Source organism: Poecilia formosa, unplaced genomic scaffold (assembly GCF_000485575.1).
Source record: "Poecilia formosa unplaced genomic scaffold, Poecilia_formosa-5.1.2 Scaffold376, whole genome shotgun sequence".
Taxonomy (NCBI): domain Eukaryota; kingdom Metazoa; phylum Chordata; class Actinopteri; order Cyprinodontiformes; family Poeciliidae; genus Poecilia; species Poecilia formosa.
Window position 1 is genome coordinate 317,537 of NW_006800315.1, and position 18,105 is coordinate 335,641.

Sequence of the window (18,105 nt, forward strand, 5' to 3'; positions counted from 1 at the left end):
GATCGCATCTCTGCTTTTTGCAGACGATGTGGTCCTGATGGCTTCATCAGGCCGTGATCTGCAGCTCTCGCTGGAGCGGTTCGCAGCCGAGTGTGAAGCGGCCGGGATGAGGCTCAGTGCCTCCAAAGGGTAGAGTGCCTTCTCCAGGTTGGGGGTTTGTGGGGGATGTCCTGTCCCAAGTGGCAGAGTTTAAGTATCTCTGGGTTCATGAATGAGGGAAAAATGGAGCGGGCATCTGGTTAGGAGGGATGCCTCCCTGGTGGTGGGAGGCGCAGAGGGAGACCCAGGACACGCTGGAGGGACGATGGTCCTCTGCTGGGAATGCCTTGGAATTCCCCCAGAGGAGCTGGAGCAGGAGGCTGGCAGAGGGAAGTCTGGGCCCCGCGACCCGACGAAGAGGAAGAAGATGGATGGTTGCATATAATTATCTCATGATGGTATCATCTCTAAAACAGATGGACAGTGTAGCTGGTCCAGATTCTGACTAATAAAATACAGAAAAATCAGATTATTTACTCAAACAGGAAGTCATTATTATTACATTGGTACCGGAGGTTCTCTCTGGTGCCGGAGCTTCTGGCTCCTAACCAATCAGAAGCTCTCAGTTCTTCATCCATGTTTCTCGGACGGTGCAGAAGCAAACATGATACCACAGCCATCCAGAACTGGGCGATTCTAAGGATCCAGGACTAATTGGACATGTTGGTCTAAATATGTTGCAATTTTCCTATTACCTAAAATATTGGTGTTTGTGATATGTCAAAACTCATAATTACTTCAAAAATGTACATCTTATATTTGTTGGAGGTCGCCATTTTTTTTTTCACTGATGGGTTGATGACGTCATCAGGTCCATTCTGTACCGGAGTCTACAGAATCAACACAGGAAGGCTAACTTTACGAGTAGTTTATCATGTTGTGTTTGACTGGTGCAATTTTAGATAATGCCACACGGTGTCACTATTGGCTGTAAAAAAATAAAAATTGAGGCGAATCTGGATAATTTCCCACATGAAAAAAAGGAGAGCGCAGTGCGAGAACCGGAGAGGAACACATCGAAGGACCTAATCTGGACCCTGGACATTTCTCCACAACACTTTGAGCCATTTATACCAGCAGAACCAAGGAAGGCTCTAACACAGGGGTGCCCAAAGTGGGTCCTGGAGGCCCGGCATCCTGCATGTTTCAGTTCTCTCCCTGGTGGTAGTAAGAACCTTTTCAGCTTGTCAATGTTCCTCTTAGGCCTCTAATGAACCATCATCTGATCCAGGTGCGTTAAACCAGGGAGAGAACTAAAACATGCAGGATGCCGGGCCTCCAGGACCCACTTTGGGCTCCCCTGCTTCAACAGGTGATCGTTACCTTAACGAGTTAAAAATAAATGCCGTGCTGAGACAGGCAGAGCTGGACGCTCTTTCAGGTGCTAACAGGATCTATAAGGCCTGCGGTACTGACATAACCAATCCGACCGGATCCATGGAGGTCCGGTGTCGGTGTGAGCTACAGAACCACTTACCAGATCACACAGTGACCAGAGGCGAGTCTCATTCATTGTTTCATGATGAACCTGAAGGCGGCAGCAGCTTCTACGGCCAGCTCTTCCTCTTCATCGCCTCTTGTTATTTCTGTGGTCCGATTGATTTCAATGCGCTTCGGTTCAAACCAAAAAGGCTTCATAACGGGACTCATTACTGTTTTGGCTGGAGGAGCCAGGCAGTTGGACCTTTACACGTCATTTGCCCAGAATGCATTGCAGTGTGGAAAAACATGGCGACAAATCCTGTGAAAATATTTTAAAATTTATAAAAACTAATTAACCTACTGTATTATTACTGTATTGTTTTTACATGTAAGCTAAATATTTCCCAAATAAGGTCTATTTTTATAAGTAGTTGTGGATCCCTTTAAGATCAGTGGAGCAGTTAAACATGGTGGTGGCAGTGTCATGCTTTGGGACATCCTGTACTGACCTTTAGGCCGATTTGCTCTCAATCATCATTTCCCATTAATGTCATTCATCTGATCCAGAGGCGACTCTGAACTGAACACTGTGTGTGTGTGTGTGTGTGTGTGTGTGTGTGTGTGTGTGTGCGCGTGTGCAGATCCCAGACTCCATCATTTCCCGAGGCGTTCAGGTGCTTCCTCGAGACTCGGCGTCTTTAAGCTCCACCCCCTCTGAGTCGCCACGGGCGACGCAGGCGACATCCCGCCTGTCCACCGCCTCCTGCCCGACGCCCAAGGTACACACCCTTACTGACTGACCAGAACCAGAACCTCCAGAACCTCGGTCCGGACAGTCTGCTTCGTGTTGGGTCCGGTTCCCTCTGGTTCTGGTTCTGGGAGTCCTCTTGCATGCTCTTCTTTTCTTCTTCTTGCATTTTTACTATATTTTCATATTGTTGATGCCAAACTTAAACTTCGAGATGAGGGGGCCCAGGAACTGGTGCAGAACCTGGACCCGGGTTCTGCTGCTGGTTCTCCTGGGCCGGATGTGTTTTGTTCCTGGATGGAGCTTTCAGCTGATTCCTGAACTTCTTCAGTTGTGCTGAAGAGTGTCCTAGTTAAAGTACACCTGCTGTTGCAGGTGATCAGAAACGGGTCGGGTCCTGGTGGGGTAAACCCATCAGAAACACGTTCTCACAATAATCCAGATTGCAGAACGCGGTTCTGGTCCCACTCAGGCTCCGGGTCGTCTTGAGGTGATTTAATCGGGTTCTGTCTCAGTTACTGGTTCTGTTCTGTGCTGCAGGTCCAGTCCCGATGCGGCAGCAACGAGAACATCCTGAGAGCCAGTAAGTTCAGTCTGACCCGCCGGTCGGGTCCGGTCGGGTCAGACCTGAAGCCTGTCTGGTTCTGTCTCCAGGCCACAGCGCTGTGGACATCAGCAAGGTGGCGCGGCGCCACCGCATGTCGCCGTTCCCGCTGACCTCCATGGACAAGGCCTTCATCACGGTGCTGGAGATGACGCCCATCCTGGGCATCGAGGTCATCAACTACAGAGGTGGGTCGCCGTGCGGGTCAGAACTGCGGCCTGATCGCAGGCGGTGCGGTAACGTCCAGGTGAATGGTTCTGGTTCTGTGCAGACGGTTTGGGCCGGGTTCTCGCTCAGGACATCTACGCCAAAGACAACCTGCCTCCGTTTCCGGCCTCGGTGAAGGACGGCTATGCCGTGCGGGGTGAGTCCTCTCTGCAGAACTCTGCCGGTGCTGGATGAGGTCCAGTTGACTGAGGAGCGGTTCCGTGTCTCTGTCTGCAGCCGCTGACGGACCTGGAGACCGTTTCATCATGGGGGAGTCGCAGGCCGGACAGCAGGTCAGAGAAACCTGAGTCTGATGGCTCCACCTGCTGGCCAGAGGCGCCACTGCAGGTCAGACTCTTACAGCGTGTGTGTGTGTGTGTGTGTGTGTGTGTGTGTGTGTGTGTGTGTGTGCAGCCCACCCACACTGTGATGCCGGGTCAGGTGATGAGGGTGACGACCGGCGCTCCGATCCCGTGTGGCGCCGACGCCGTGGTCCAAGTGGAGGACACGGAGCTGCTGAGGGAGTCGGAGGACGTAAGGACCGCTGCCGAGTTCTGTCCTGGTTCTGGCCGGCCCGTCCTGGGTTTTTGCCCGATGGTTCTGATTGTGGTTCCTTTGTGGGTCACAGGGCACAGAGGAACTGGAGGTGAGAATCATGGTCCAGGCCCGGCCCGGACAGGACATCAGGTGAGCCCAGAACCATAACGCTAACGTCTGGTCACCATGGTAACACCAGGTGAACACCGCAAATAAGGTACCCCCCAAAGTACTAGGTTCTCCACAGCAACAGCAGTGTAGAAAAGGAAAAGAGAATATGGCGGATTATTTATGGGCATTTTCTCTTTTTTTACTGTAAAGGATGTAAAAATCAATTCTGGTCCGGTGACCCATCTGTCCATACATGCTCCGTCCATGAACGTGACTTTTGGTCAAACTAAACAAGCAGTTTTCACTAACCTGATAACGTGTGGCTTTGGTGAACTCCCATCATTTACCTGTTTCTACAATAAAAATTGGTTTGCTAAAAAATATCTCTAGACAGATTTGTATTAATCCAGAAGCTAGCAGGTGACTTCTACATGAGGCTAATGCTAACACCTGCAGCGCAGCGCTCTGAGCTCTAAACCAGCCTTTCTCCATCTGTGGTCACCGGACCACTGGTGGTCGTTTACAGGCACTGCATGTTAACGACCGTGACGTTAGCTCACAGCTAGCTTAGCAAAGGATTGAGTTAAAAATAACGATGGAAAACTGGATTAAAACAGAGTCACTGTTTTAATGACCTGTTGATCACACATTGTAAATACACTGCTCAAAAAAATAAAGGGAACACTCAAATAACACATCCTAGATCTGAATGAATGAAATATTCTCATTGAATACTTTGTTCTGTACAAAGTTGAATGTGCTGACAACAAAATCACACAAAAATAATCAATGGAAATCAAATTTATTAACCAATGGAGGCCTGGATTTGGAGCCACACACAAAATTAAAGTGAAATGTTCCTTTTATTTTTTTCAGCAGTATATATTAGCAATGATTGTTTTACTATATTATAATTGTTTTATTATTTTTGATCTCATTGTGATGAAATCGTGGAGTGAGAGCTGACTGTGTGTGTGTGTGTTTCCATCCAGGCCGATTGGCCATGACATCAGAAGGGGGGAGTGTGTTCTGGCCAAAGGGACCCATATGGGCCCCTCAGAGATCGGCCTGCTGGCCACCGTGGGGGTCACCGAGGTCAGCGTGCACAAGTTCCCCGTGGTGGCCGTCATGTCCACCGGAAACGAGGTACAGTTGCTGGGAGGTCCACCGGACCCGGACCTGGACCCGGACTCACTGACCTCTCTCCCTGTAGCTGCTGAACCCAGAGGACGACCTCCACCCCGGGAAGATCCGGGACTCAAACCGCTCCACCCTGCTGGCCACCATCCAGGAGCACGGCTACCCCACCATCAACCTGGGCATCGTCGGAGACAAGTAGGGAGGCGCGCGGCGCGCGGCGGCGCTCCCTGCTGGACGCTCACCTGTGCTTGTGTTTGCAGCCCTGACGACCTGCTGTCGGCACTGCATGAGGGGATCAGCCGCGCTGACGTCATCATCACCTCAGGGGGCGTGTCCATGGGGGAGAAGGTAGGCGGCGGCAGTGGGCGTGGCTCTGGCCGGCCGGTGGCGCTCTAACCTGTCGTTTCCTCAGGATTACCTGAAGCAGGTGCTGGACATCGACCTGCACGCCCAGATCCACTTCGGACGCGTCTTCATGAAGCCCGGGTGAGTGTATGAGGTGTGGGGGGGGGCTTGTTCTCCCTACAGGTGCTGCGGTTTGTGTCGAAACCATCTGACCCCAAAGCGAACTTCATGCTGCGGTTCGGTCAGCTGACTGTTTCTGTCCCGCAGTCTGCCCACCACCTTCGCCACCGTCGACATCGATGGAACCAGGAAGCTCATCTTTGCACTGCCAGGTATCGCAGCACAGGCTTTTACTTTGAAAACACCAGAGTGCTTCCTGCAGGAGCTATGGATGTGTGTGTTTCCAGTGTGTGTGTGTTTCCAGTGTGTGTTCTCAGCCTGTCACACTGCCTCCAGGTAACCCGGTGTCGGCGGTGGTCACCTGTAACCTGTTTGTGATCCCGGCTCTGAGGAAGATGCAGGGCGTTCTGGACCCCCGGCCCACCATCATCAAAGCCCGGGTAAGGGCCTCTGCAGTGCCTCACTTTGGGTTTTAAAGTTAGAAATGGATATTTGGATATTCACTAGAGAAGATGTTTTCACAATAACATACATTTTACTAGACATATTAAATTCCTGAAGAAATTTAACTGGGGCCTGCCCAACATGTGGTCATCGGTTTGGACCCGGCGTTCTGATGCTTAGCCAGTAACACATCCTTGGACAGGCTGGACATGGTCCACCATCAGGGTGCAATGACTGAACCTCAAACACAGTAAAATTCAGTCCAAGACTGACGACTATAAGCTTCGCACATGTGGTTCTCACTCACGGAGCGAAATAAATAGATAAAGACAGTGGATAATTGTTTTTTTTCTAGAAATGTTTCAACCTTCATACTAAGGATTTTAATCTACACTCAAAAATTCTGAGAAATAATAAATTTATGTAAGCAAAATATGAATAGTCACAGGAAATATGTCTTTTTCCCACAATTGCAAGACCTGATCTCAAACATTTTAAAGTAATTGTGGCATTTAAAATGTATTTGTTCTCTCAAATGAACCTAAACAACCCAAAAACTTAACTGATTTAATCTTCAAAACCCTAACCCTCTTTGAAAAACAATCCTGTCCTTATGAGACACCCAGCCTCGTTTTTGCAATTTATGTGGCCATTTTAACTCCGAGTCCCACTAAAAGTTTTAGCTCCTTCTTGGGATCAAGCCAAACATTTTGATCCCACTTTTGTGGGGGTGCATGCAGCGGTTCGGGCCGCAGTAACAGTAATGGAAGAAAAAGAAATAAATAATAAAGAGACCGCTTATTAGGTGTAGAACAGTAGGTTCCTGCCATGCATTGCATAGGCAGGCCCCAATAATGTATGTAGAAATTATTTTATTGATAAAAAGAAAAACATAAATTGCTCTTGAGGCCCCCTGGTGGCCGCCATAGGTACTTCACACTCCGTCGGTACCCCAAAGCTCCGGTCAGAAGCTAAGTTAGCAAAACAATGTCTCAGAAAAGGACTTATGCTACAGGGAGGGAGAAAAGGAAGAGGAAGAACAGAAAAAAGCCAAGATAAAGGTTTGTTTTAATGAGCCTTGGTAATGTAATGTAAAGCTGCTAACAGAAAATTAGCTTGATAGCAACCTGGAACGGTGTTATAGATCAACTGGTGGCTAAATCAAGTGGTGGTGGCAGCTGGAAAAGACTGATGTTTCTGTGGGCGTGGCTTTTTAGGACCCCTTTACCGAACCAGGAAGTAAACAATGCAATAAGCTTAAAGAACTACAAATCTTTGCAAAAATACTATCCGATTCCGTAAAACAACCTCTAAAATCTCGGGAATAACTAATTAGAAAGACTTTATTGGTCTAATATGGTATGTTACCTTTTTTAAAAAGTTCATCTTCAAAACCATCAAAACATGTAAATTACGCAGAGCTTGTCCTGACTTATGTGTTGCTTCAGAGGTTGAAACTCGTCAAAGGAAGATCGAAATAGATCTAGATGTGGCATGAGCAGATCTCAAAGCCAAGATTATTCCCTGAAAGCCGACATAAATGTTGAAGAGCCTTGGGATTAAAAATGAAATGTTTAAACAGATCGACTGGCTGTGTAATTTTTCTACATATTCCTCATATTGTGATATTTCAAATAGGTATCCACAGAAACTATAGCGAAGTCTTTTTAACTGTTTCTGTAATGTTACACTTTATTTCCTAGCTCATTTACAGAAGACATGGCTACCGCAGATCTATGTGGCAGTGTCATTTCTTAATTATTGTTCATATTTTTTCTCGTCTTTATTCTTTTCATCAAGTGACTGTAATTCTCAACCATATGAGACATCGCTGAACAAACAAGTGTCTAATATACTTTTACATCAGAAACAGGTTAAAATCTTCACTCGAACTGAGATTCTGAAAGTGCCACCAATCAGTCCAGGCCTGGTTCTTAAAGCGCGGGGTGTCCGTTAGATGACAATCAGTGACAGGTTGAACATCGGACTCTCAGCTGTCCTCATAGCTTGGTGGTTAAATCGGCGCTCCTGGAACTCCGCGACCGCTGGTACGAGTTTAGTTAACAGGGCCTGTTTCCCTTTTTGGACCAGTTTATTTTATTGTCTACAAAAATAAATATAATTCACTTGCCAACATTTTGGAGGTAGTGTTGTTTAGCAGGTTTGCCAGACAAACTTTAACTGTAAGAATATTGTCAGATTACCAAGGTGCACAGCTTTGCTTCTGCAGCCGAGTGAAGTCTTAAAGTGAAATCGAAATAATGTGGCTTCCATTAAATGAACAATGAATTAGTTTGCATGATATTATAACTGTTTAAATTTATTGATATGTTTGCAGAGCACGTCAGTCAACATAAGACTGAACAGACGTAGAATGATCGTCATTACTCTAACAATGTTGGGCGGTAGGACAAATTCTGTTTAGTACAGTCTTCCTTGAAGTGGGGTATATTTTAGAGACCTTTTAACGTATTCTTCAATGTTCCTTCATACCATTATGATTTGAATAGCTCTTAGAGAAAGTAGAGACATTTTCATATCTTTTATTTACGTTTGTCGCGTTTTGATCAGGAAACGACAAAGCCACCTAATTTTTTACAAACATCTGCGTTGAGGACCCTGTTTGGCTGTCACTAGCTAATCTTAATGCGGCTCGTTCTGTTTCTAATTTGATTTCCCTTCGTCAACAGCCTGCAAACTGTTTCCAAGTAGAGAACACACGGACAAATACTGTAGATAAGGCTCATAATCTGTTGGTGGTATCTGACAGTAATGTAGGAACGTTTATTATTATAATTTCGGCTTGTCAGTTTGGATATCACCACCAACAACATTAGCTGTTAACTTTATATCATTTAGATGAGATTTTATTACAGTACAACTTCTCGACATTACTTGATGTTCCTTTCTATTTGGAAACGTAAACACCACAAGCAACACCATCAGGTATGCGAGTTAAATTTTATTAAATATGACGATAACCACCTCATTGTTTAGCGACACTTACTGTGGGTAGAAAGTGTCTCTAAATGCTATACTTACTATTTACCTTTTGCTTCTATGTAATGTAAGCAACTCGCATAAGAGGTACTTGAGAGTCAATTCCAATGTTTTTCTGATCAGTGCTGGTTATAAAAAGCAGAAACTGTCCACTTAGGTTTACATTGCGGCTATTCATGAGTTAGAATTAATGTATCCTGGTGAACCTGAAAGTGAATGGGATTGTGTTATTCATTTATCTGGTTATGCCCAAATGCGGTGTTTTCGAAGCGCAGTGAATGTTGTTCTTTAGAAAATTGTTTTGAAACATGATTTTCACATGCAACATTAAACATATAAGCGTCCAATGGGATTTATAGTAAAGTTTTGCAAACGTTTTTTTCCACGCAAGTAGCATTTTTCAACAGGCATCGACACAGCCACCTACAATTTGGAAACATCTGCGGTGCGCATAGGTTTCAACCAGTTGATTTAGCCACCAGTTGATCGATAACACCGGTCCAGTTCAACAGCCAGACATTTATGCTAGGCTCTCTGTGTGAAACTGAGTTTAAACTTTAAATGAGTTGATTCTCAGGGTGGTTCTGTATATTTCTGAGGTATTTTGGCTTCAAAACGCCGAGTTTGATAAGGTTTGATAATAATTAAAACTTCTCAGTGTCTGACATCGTCTAGCTAAATGTTTCTACGTCAGGCTACATGGATGAGCTGCTCTGTGCTGTAGCTGGGATTTGCTGTTTGCTGCTGAGCAGAAGCTTTTTGTGGCTAAAACAAACATTATTTTTCTAAGTTAAGTGAAACTTCTGTTAACATCATCTGAAGGCTCAGAATCAGTCCAGTACCGGTACCGGTCCAGATTCTCTGGGGAGAAAAACTCACCTGGTCTAAATTACATTTTTAGCTGTTGGAGTTACGCTTTAGAGAAATTAATTTAATCAAAGAATGTCATGAATGTGTGTATGTGTTCTATCTTAAATAAAACTGCAAGAACCGATTGCAGTTTTTTAAAAAGCCTGACCTTTTGATTTTGGCTGATATGATTTTCTTTTTGTCTGAAATGTCGCTAAATGTAGCAAGAAAGTCACTGTTGGTAACAGTGGGGTGAATATTGTTAACTGTAAACATGCAGACCTGACCTGGTGGGTCTGCCAGTCAAACCTCTCACTGCAGAGCAGAAGAGGACAGAGGCTGAGTTATAAACCTTTGCTGATAAAGATGAGATCAGGGGATAAGATCAGCTTCACCTGTAAGTATCAGCCAATCACGATCCCACAAAATTAAGGAAATCGGCGCCCAGAAATGAATTGGTGGATAAATCAGGTGGCCAATAAATGTGTCCTATATTATACATGGTTATAATGTAAACAGCCAGAGATGCAGTAAGTTTATAGCAGGTGTGTGAATCCCCTGATGATCGGACTGCTGACTGCAGCCGGTCCACATTGTTAGCAGAACTAGAGGGCCCCAAAACCACATTTGGCTTAGGGCCCCATGGAGGCTTGGGCCGGCCCTGGTCGGAACTGCAAGTGTCTTCTTGAAACAAGAGAAGAAGTCCAGTCTTCTTCTACTGAAGCATTTGTGGCTAAGCTAGCTGCTGTCCCAGTGAATAGCAGCTAGCCTCAAATAGCTTCTGTTAGCTCTTTAGCACCGCCTGTGAATTTAGGGTGGAGGGTTAGCGCTCTCCAGATATTCTCAGGTAGCAGCTTGAGAATACTATCATATTTGATAGTGGTTTGATAGTGATGCATTTAATGTTTTCACAATTGTTGAACAGTTGCTAGCTGCTAGATAGCATCATAAAGCTAGCATGGATAAAAGCTATCATGCCACCTAGTTAGATGGTTNGGCCCTGGTCGGAACTGCAAGTGTCTTCTTGAAACAAGAGAAGAAGTCCAGTCTTCTTCTACTGAAGCATTTGTGGCTAAGCTAGCTGCTGTCCCAGTGAATAGCAGCTAGCCTCAAATAGCTTCTGTTAGCTCTTTAGCGCCGCCTGTGAATTAAGGTGGAGGGTTAGCGCTCTCCAGATATTCTCAGGTAGCAGCTTGAGAATACTATCATATTTGATAGTGGTTTGATAGTGATGCATTTAATGTTTTCACAATTGTTGAACAGTTGCTAGCTGCTAGATAGCATCATAAAGCTAGCATGGATAAAAGCTATCATGCCACCTAGTTAGATGGTTATAGCTCAGTGTTTCTCCACCTGGTCCTCAGCCCCCCTGCTCTGCATGTTTTAGATGAGCCTCTATTCCAGAACAGCTGAGAAAAATGACTGCAGGACCATCAGGAGCTGCAGATCCTGTTAATCACCCAGAGACACAAACCAGGTGGCAGAAGGGAAACACCTAAAACATGCAGGACAGGAGGCCTGAGGACCAGGATGGAGAAACACTGTTTTAGCTGATGTAAGTATGCTGCTGCTTGTTACGTGGAGCTTTCTAGAATTCAAACGATAAACATGTAAAGGCTGAGACTTGAATTAGGCCGTTTGGTGGAGTCCTTTTAAGCTACGTGTTTCATGGATTGGCCAATGCCGGCTGCTTTTTGTCCAGTTGTCCTGTGACGTGAAGCTGGACCCCCGACCCGAATACCACCGCTGCATCCTGACATGGCACCACCAGGAGCCGCTGCCCTGGGCCCAAAGCACAGGTCAGCTCATGCTTTAACCTTTGACCTTTGACAGGAAACGTACAGTTGGCTCCTAAAGTCTGCATACGCCTGGTACATCTGAAGCAAAATCTTTATTCAACCAAGAAGTTTGTTTCTGCAGCAGAATCAGGGCTGAAAATATTTAAATGTACATTTTGTTAAATCATGGCTGCTGGTACCGAGCCTGGTTCTAGTTCTGGTTCTGGTTCTGGTTCTAGTTCTAGTTCTGGTTCTGGTTCTAGTTCTGGTTCTGGTTCTGGTTCTGCTGGAGCTTTCTTCCTGCTAAAAAGCCTGAATCCTCCCAGAGAGCGGGGTGCTGATCCTGGCAGCAGATGCTTTAGTTCCAGCTGGTGACCTGTAGTGACCCAGACAGCCATCAGAACCAGAACCAGGTCGGCGCTGACGCTGTTGTCCTACAGGGAACCAGGTATCCAGCCGCCTCATGTCCATGCGGAGTGCCAACGGGCTGCTGATGCTGCCGCCCAAGACCGAGCAGTACGTGGAGCTGCACAAGGGCGAGGTGGTGGACGTCATGGTGATCGGCCGGCTATGATGCAGGTGAGCTGTCTGTCGCCCCCTGCTGGCCTTGCAGGGCGTTGTCCCGCCTGTCGCCACCCGCTGGCCGGAGGACTAACAAGCCGTCTGCCGTGTTTCTCTTTTTCTCCTAGAGACCTTGTGTCACCTGCTACCGATCACCGTGGCAACGCCAGGAGACGTCTCACCCGGACAGGAAGGGCGGGGTTGGCGGGGCAGGAAGTGATGCATGTCTATCTGGTGGCCATTAGCTGTGATGTCATATGCAACAGCCAATCGGAGCCAGTGCAGGCTGAATCCTCTCTGAGGAACTCGCTGTACTTCAACAGAGAAAAAAATGTGAAAAAATATATAAAAGAAGATTTATTCTGTAATATTATTATCCTAGTAATTAATATTCTTAATTAATATTCTATTTATTATTATTGCCATGGTTCTGGTTGAATATTCTCACCTCAGTAGTCTTCATCTCCTCTTCATTTGCTTTGTGCGTTTTACCTGGCAGGTAAACACTAGAGACTCCTCCTCCTCTTCCTCCTTCTCTTCTTTTGTTTCTGCTCCCTCCTTCATCGCTCGGCTCCTTCATCACATAGAAACCATTGTCCATGGTGAAGATGAAGATGATGATGATGATGAGTGGGAACCGTCCACTTCCTGCTGGAGCTCCACAGTTTGCCACAAAATAAAAACATCAAGGCTGATGATGTTCAGAAACACCAAACAGTGGAAGCCGTGAGCAAAGCGGAACCGGTCCGGAACCGGGTTCCGGGTCCAGGCTATCAGAACCGGCCTGTTGGAGCAGCAGCTGCTCTCCGTCAAACATCTTCCTAGAGCTTGATGCCACAGGAAACGCTATGTATGGAAGAATATAGAGGCAAAAAAAGCAGGAATAATAATCGATGAAGAGAAATAAAAGAAACCCGTATTTTTATTTCATTGCTTTCTGTCCGTTTGTCTAAATTTATTTATCTAATGTGTCTAATTTACTTACCGGATCCTTAGCTGCTTCTGCTCTTTATTTATGATGATAATATTTAAAACCATAAATTCTGTTAAAAAAGAAGGGAATCTAAACTGGTTCAGTTTTTACATGACTCCTCTAACTGATCTCTCAATTTACTTTTCCTGCCTGATCTTTTGGTCGTTTTTACAGAAGTGGAGTTTTCTGTGGCACCACTGGCTCTCCGTACACTTCTGACTTTACCTCAGCCAGTCAGCAGCTTCCAAACATCCAAAAGATTGGTTAAATCCAGAAAACGGGAAAGCTTTTCATTGTGACGTTTTATGATTGCCGTCCTGGCCACTAGCAACCCAACAGAACCGTAGAACTCTGCTGCTCCGGTTCATGACTACACTGTGTGTTTCTACCTAATGGTGCTTCGTCTAGAAAAACGAGTCAGAACCTTTTTAAGATTTGAAGAAACGCTCTGACTGCATCTTTCATAGTTCTCTGAAAAATTAAATATCATTTTATTAAGTTTGAATTTTTGACACTTAAGGTTTTCCATACAGAAATAATGGAAATAAAACAGAAAAATGCCTAAAGCATTAGAAAAAGTACCTCATTTAAAAACCAAGAACAAAGAATGTTTTTTTCTCTTGTTTTTGACATTTTTTCGTCTTTATGTTTCATTATAAATATCTTTTATTTTTTGAATAAATGTCCTGAAATATTAGCAAATTCAACAATTCAAAAAATTCTCCTTAAAATATTGAGATAATTTAAGCATCTTTTTTTGCTTCAAATTTCATGATTTTATTTTTGTGGCATCTCAGGTGTTCCATACAGAGCTTTGGAGAGTTTGATGCGGACTAAAATCATTTCCAGATTAGATGCAGATAAACAATAAAATCCCACATTCATTAAACCTTCCTATTCCTCTTCCTCTCAGTGCCAAACCCGGTCAAAGGTCAGCTGCTCTGCGCTGCATTCAGAGTCCCATATTGTGGTCAGAGCCCTGCGTGTTGCCTTCAGGGCCCTGTGCTGCGTTCAGGTTCCTGAGCTACTGTAGTTTTTTCTAAATTGTTTTTTTCTATCGTTCGTGGTTTCCTGAAATGTTCTGATAGATTCTGAGGATCTTTTGCCCTGCAAAATGTCTGACCTTTGACCCTTCCCTCTCATCATGGACCCTGCATGCCGTACGGAGGGGCGTTTCTTTCTAGATGGGCAGGTGCGGTTCCAGGTCCGGTGCAGCACCTGGGCAGTGTTCCCCATCATTTCTTATTCAGAAACTTCCCAGTTACCTCAAATGCACCGCAGTAATTTTTGCTGCTCGTGCCGCGTTCAAGTCACAGCAGACCGGAGGACGCCTCTTTCATTCTGGGAAGGATATTTAAATTAAATGTCAATTAAAACGAAACACTTTCACTTTAGTTTTCCCACATTGGGCAGTTCATGGGTGTGAAAATTCCATGGTGACTTGGACGCAGCATCGGGGCCGGCGTGGCGCCTGCCTGAGGACCAATCAGGAAGCAGCAGCAGCGGTTGTTGTGAAACTGCCTTTGTACTGAAAGATTAGAAACACTGGAGTCAGTGTCTGCACACGATCAACATGACCAGCACTTCCTGAAGCAATGACAGCATTCTACTGTAAAATACTACAGGATGATTTTCTGTAACATTACTGAAACTGAATTAAAGATAATCCTGATTATTCTCTACCTGCTGAGCTTCCTTCATTTACAGAAACAACGATCCGCCATGTTGGATCCGAACAGACGGGAAGGAAACGGCCCAGAAACATCCAGGTTTCATGATTGGTTCCCCAAATCATAAGACCAGAGAGTCCCACTAGTTTAGGACCAGTTTAAACCCTTAAACCAGCGGTTCGGTCAGAGAACATGCTGGGGGAAAAAATCCAACACCACCTTTGATACGACCCGGTTCTGTTTGGACCCCCATATCTCCTGTCCATCAGAACCACCAAAACTATCAGTTTTTTGTTTTACTTCTTTTCATATTCTTTTCAAAAAAAAAAAATCCCTTCTCACCCTCTGCAGGTGGTCTCTCTATCTCTCTCTCTGTCTCTCTCTCCCTCTCTCTCTCTTTCATCCTCTGAGCTCGGGTCCTCTACCAGAGGCCTGGGAGCTTCAGGTTCTCCTCCAGTATCTTGGCTGTGCCTAGAACTGCACATTTCTGGACTGAGATGTCTGATGTTGTTCCTGGGATCTGTTTGAGCCACTGCTCCAGTTTGGGGGTGACTGCCCCGAGGGCCCCGATGACCACAGGCACCACTGTGGTCTTCACCTTCCAGGCCTTCTCCAGTTCCTCTCTGAGGCCCTGGTATTTCTCCAGTTTCTCCTTTTTCCTGATGTTGTGGTCACTTGGTATTGCTACATCCACCACAACGGCTTTCCTCTGTTCTTTATCCACCACCACAATGTCCGGTTGGTTCTCCATTTCATATATATATATATATATATACACTGCTCAAAAAATAAAGGGAACATTCAAATAACACATCCTAGATCTGAATGAATGAAATATTCTCATTGAATACTTTGTTCTGTACAAAGTTGAATGTGCTGACAACAAAATCACACAAAAATCATCAATGGAAATCAAATTTATTAACCAATGGAGGCCTGGATTTGGAGCCACACACAAAATTAAAGTGAAATGTTCCCTTTATTTTTTTGAGCAGTGTATATATGATTTACATTCCCCCCCACCCCCAGTTTTATCATCAGAAATTCCAACAATTTGTTTTATTATTTAATGTTTCTTGGGTCAATATAAGTTGCTAACATTCTTCTGACATTAGATATTAGGGTTATGCTGCTTCAATATTCAGGCAGGTAGTAAAAGCTGTAAGTGTTTTTACTTGGACCTGTAAATAAATGTTTACCTTCTCATCATGCTCATTTTATTTATTTAATGCTATTTCTTCTTTATTGAGAGATTCTTTATTGGTGCTTAGATCACAGTCAGTGAAGTGGATATCTGAAATTTAAAATAGATGTATTAACTAGTGTTTCATTGTTGTTTCCTTACTTATTGTCATGTATTGTCCAGATAGTTTTCCTGGTTTTTACTGACTGAAAAATAAAGAACCTTTATTAATCCTTAATAAGTTTAGGTGGGTAAAATATAAAAAGTGAAAGTAATTTTTTTTCCAGTATGGATAAAACATTAAAAAGTGCATCTATTTTTCTCCTACAAACAACTAAGAACGTTGGATATTTTGTAATTTGGATCAATTGTTAACATTCACACAGGCGTAGTAATAATCTGTTTTTATTTAAATAATTTTAATTTTATCTTTATTTGTGACTGGTTTTTAGCGTGGAGACTGTGTAGCCTAGCTAGCAGATTGACTCGTATAATATTCAGGAAAATCCTGTTCAACACAAAGAACAGATTTCCGTTCTGTTAATTTCTGTGTTTCTGGCATTATTTCCGTTCCTTATAGATGAACATTCCAGTTTCTGGGTGTCATCCAACGCAGCATAGCTCCACTTTGCTACATTCTACATTCCCCAAAGCAACGCTTCTGATTGGCTCAGACTGGATTCCTTTGACTGTGACATCCAATCAGCACTCGTGTTTTATCAGCGGAGCCCGCCCTGAGTGGATTTGGAAGTGACAGACGGAGAGGAGGAGGATTCTGCTTCACCGATGAAGCAGCAACAAGTGTGTCGGAGTGAAACTGGGATTGTAAAGCAATAAAAAGCAGACTTTTGGGAATATTTAATCTGGAGTTTCGGAGCTGAATGTAGCGGGACTGACGGAGTTTGTGGACCGCTCTGACCCGGAGGTGAGTGTTTGCGAGCGTCTTTGTTATCAACAGGTGCCCCAGGAAGGCGCTGCTAGCAGCTAGCTTCTACCTTTAGCCCAATAAAACCCAGAAAAGTTCAGTTCCGGTCGTTCAGGTGAGGTTTGTTTGTTTTTTTTCAACTGGAGAATCGCAGCTCAGTCTGACTGAAGCAGACTGAATTACCCCAACAGTTCCGCCGGTTTCTACTAAAACTGGTTTAAACTGAACTCGTTTCAGTTAGCTTCAGGTTAGCTCTGTGTCAGTCCCTCCGCCCTGAAACTGCTACTGGTTCCCAGTTCAGCTACTGGTTCTTAGTTCAGCTACTGGTTCCCAGTTCAGCTACTGGTTCCCAGTTGAGCTACTGGTTCCCAGTTGAGCTACTGGTTCCCAGTTGAGCTACTGGTTCCCAGTTGAGCTACTGGTTCCTAGTTGAGCTACTGGTTTTATCTTTCCAGTAGTTCAACTGAGAACTAGGCCCCGCCCCCTGCGGAGCCTGGCGTCAGGGGGCGGGGCCTGGCAGAACCCACGGCCGACCCGTCTTCCTAGAACTCCCTCAACATGAACCAGAACCAGCTGCAGAACGTCCAGCTTGACGTTTCGGAGCTGGACCTGAACACCTTGCTGCAGCCCGGCTGGGTGAAGGGAAGGTTCTGGTTCTTAGCGGCGCCGGCTATGTTTGGGTTTCAGATTGCAGTGCTGACTTCAGCATTTTCCCTCCGACCCAATGTTGCAGGTTCACCTTGGTGCTGGAACTGCACTCAGAACCAACCTGAACGGGACCAGACCTAGTTCATGTGGGCAAGGCTGAGTTACCATGACGATGGAGCAGGACCTGGAGCCTACCTGATTAAATCTGGGTCCGATCTGCGCATGTAAATGTTGTCCCTCGGTACCGGGTCAAGTCTGAAATCCAGACCTGCTGTGTCCAAACTGGACCCAACCAGAACCTGAATGAGGTTCTGGAGGCGGTCCAGTCCAGCAGACGGTCAGGAACTGTCCAGGGTTCACATCCTGGAAAGTCAGGTGGAAGGAAGAAATGTGGGAACGCCTGGCTGATGAGGATGGGTTCTGACCCGGTCCTGACCAGAACCTGGAGGTCCGGTTGTGTTTTACCACATTTATTGATTTATTATTATTAGAGATGTGCCGATCAGGTTTTTTCCTCCCGATACCGATACCGATCACCCATGAGAGCCGATCACCGATACCGATCACATAATTATTATTTATTTATTTTTTATCATAAACCCTACCAGTTACATTATGTGGAAAAAGGAACCATGAATTCACCTTAATTTAGACAAAAACTTGTTTTTAATAACTTTTTCCAAGAAGAAAACTAAACAAAACAGGCATTGTGCAAATTGTACTGCTATTGATATACTATCTTTAACAGACTGATAACATATGAAGGCTCTGAAGAGGCTAAATAATGAAAAGAGCCAAAAT

General features: G+C 45.0%; 2 protein-coding genes across 3 annotated transcripts in view; both read left to right on the forward strand.

The window, feature by feature from the left end:
* The window catches only part of gphna (gephyrin a), a 21,690-nt gene extending 7,130 nt beyond the window's left edge, over nt 1–14,560 (forward strand). For both annotated transcript variants that reach the window (XM_016662509.1, XM_016662510.1), the window contains 16 exons: nt 2,103–2,240; nt 2,750–2,792; nt 2,864–3,001; nt 3,085–3,177; nt 3,258–3,313; nt 3,435–3,554; nt 3,649–3,707; nt 4,661–4,814; nt 4,882–5,003; nt 5,069–5,156; nt 5,221–5,294; nt 5,421–5,485; nt 5,610–5,713; nt 11,269–11,365; nt 11,785–11,923; nt 12,036–14,560. In XM_016662509.1, the coding sequence (XP_016517995.1) occupies nt 2,103–2,240; nt 2,750–2,792; nt 2,864–3,001; nt 3,085–3,177; nt 3,258–3,313; nt 3,435–3,554; nt 3,649–3,707; nt 4,661–4,814; nt 4,882–5,003; nt 5,069–5,156; nt 5,221–5,294; nt 5,421–5,485; nt 5,610–5,713; nt 11,269–11,365; nt 11,785–11,918 (1,485 nt within the window). In that variant the 3' untranslated portion in view covers nt 11,919–11,923; nt 12,036–14,560. The remainder of the gene's footprint in view (nt 1–2,102; nt 2,241–2,749; nt 2,793–2,863; nt 3,002–3,084; nt 3,178–3,257; nt 3,314–3,434; nt 3,555–3,648; nt 3,708–4,660; nt 4,815–4,881; nt 5,004–5,068; nt 5,157–5,220; nt 5,295–5,420; nt 5,486–5,609; nt 5,714–11,268; nt 11,366–11,784; nt 11,924–12,035) is intronic.
* Nucleotides 14,561–16,350: 1,790 nt separating this feature from the next.
* The window catches only part of pals1a (protein associated with LIN7 1, MAGUK p55 family member a), a 12,687-nt gene continuing 10,932 nt past the window's right edge, over nt 16,351–18,105 (forward strand). The window contains exon 1 of the mRNA XM_007575395.2: nt 16,351–16,656. The gene's annotated coding sequence lies outside the window, so the exon portion shown is untranslated. The remainder of the gene's footprint in view (nt 16,657–18,105) is intronic.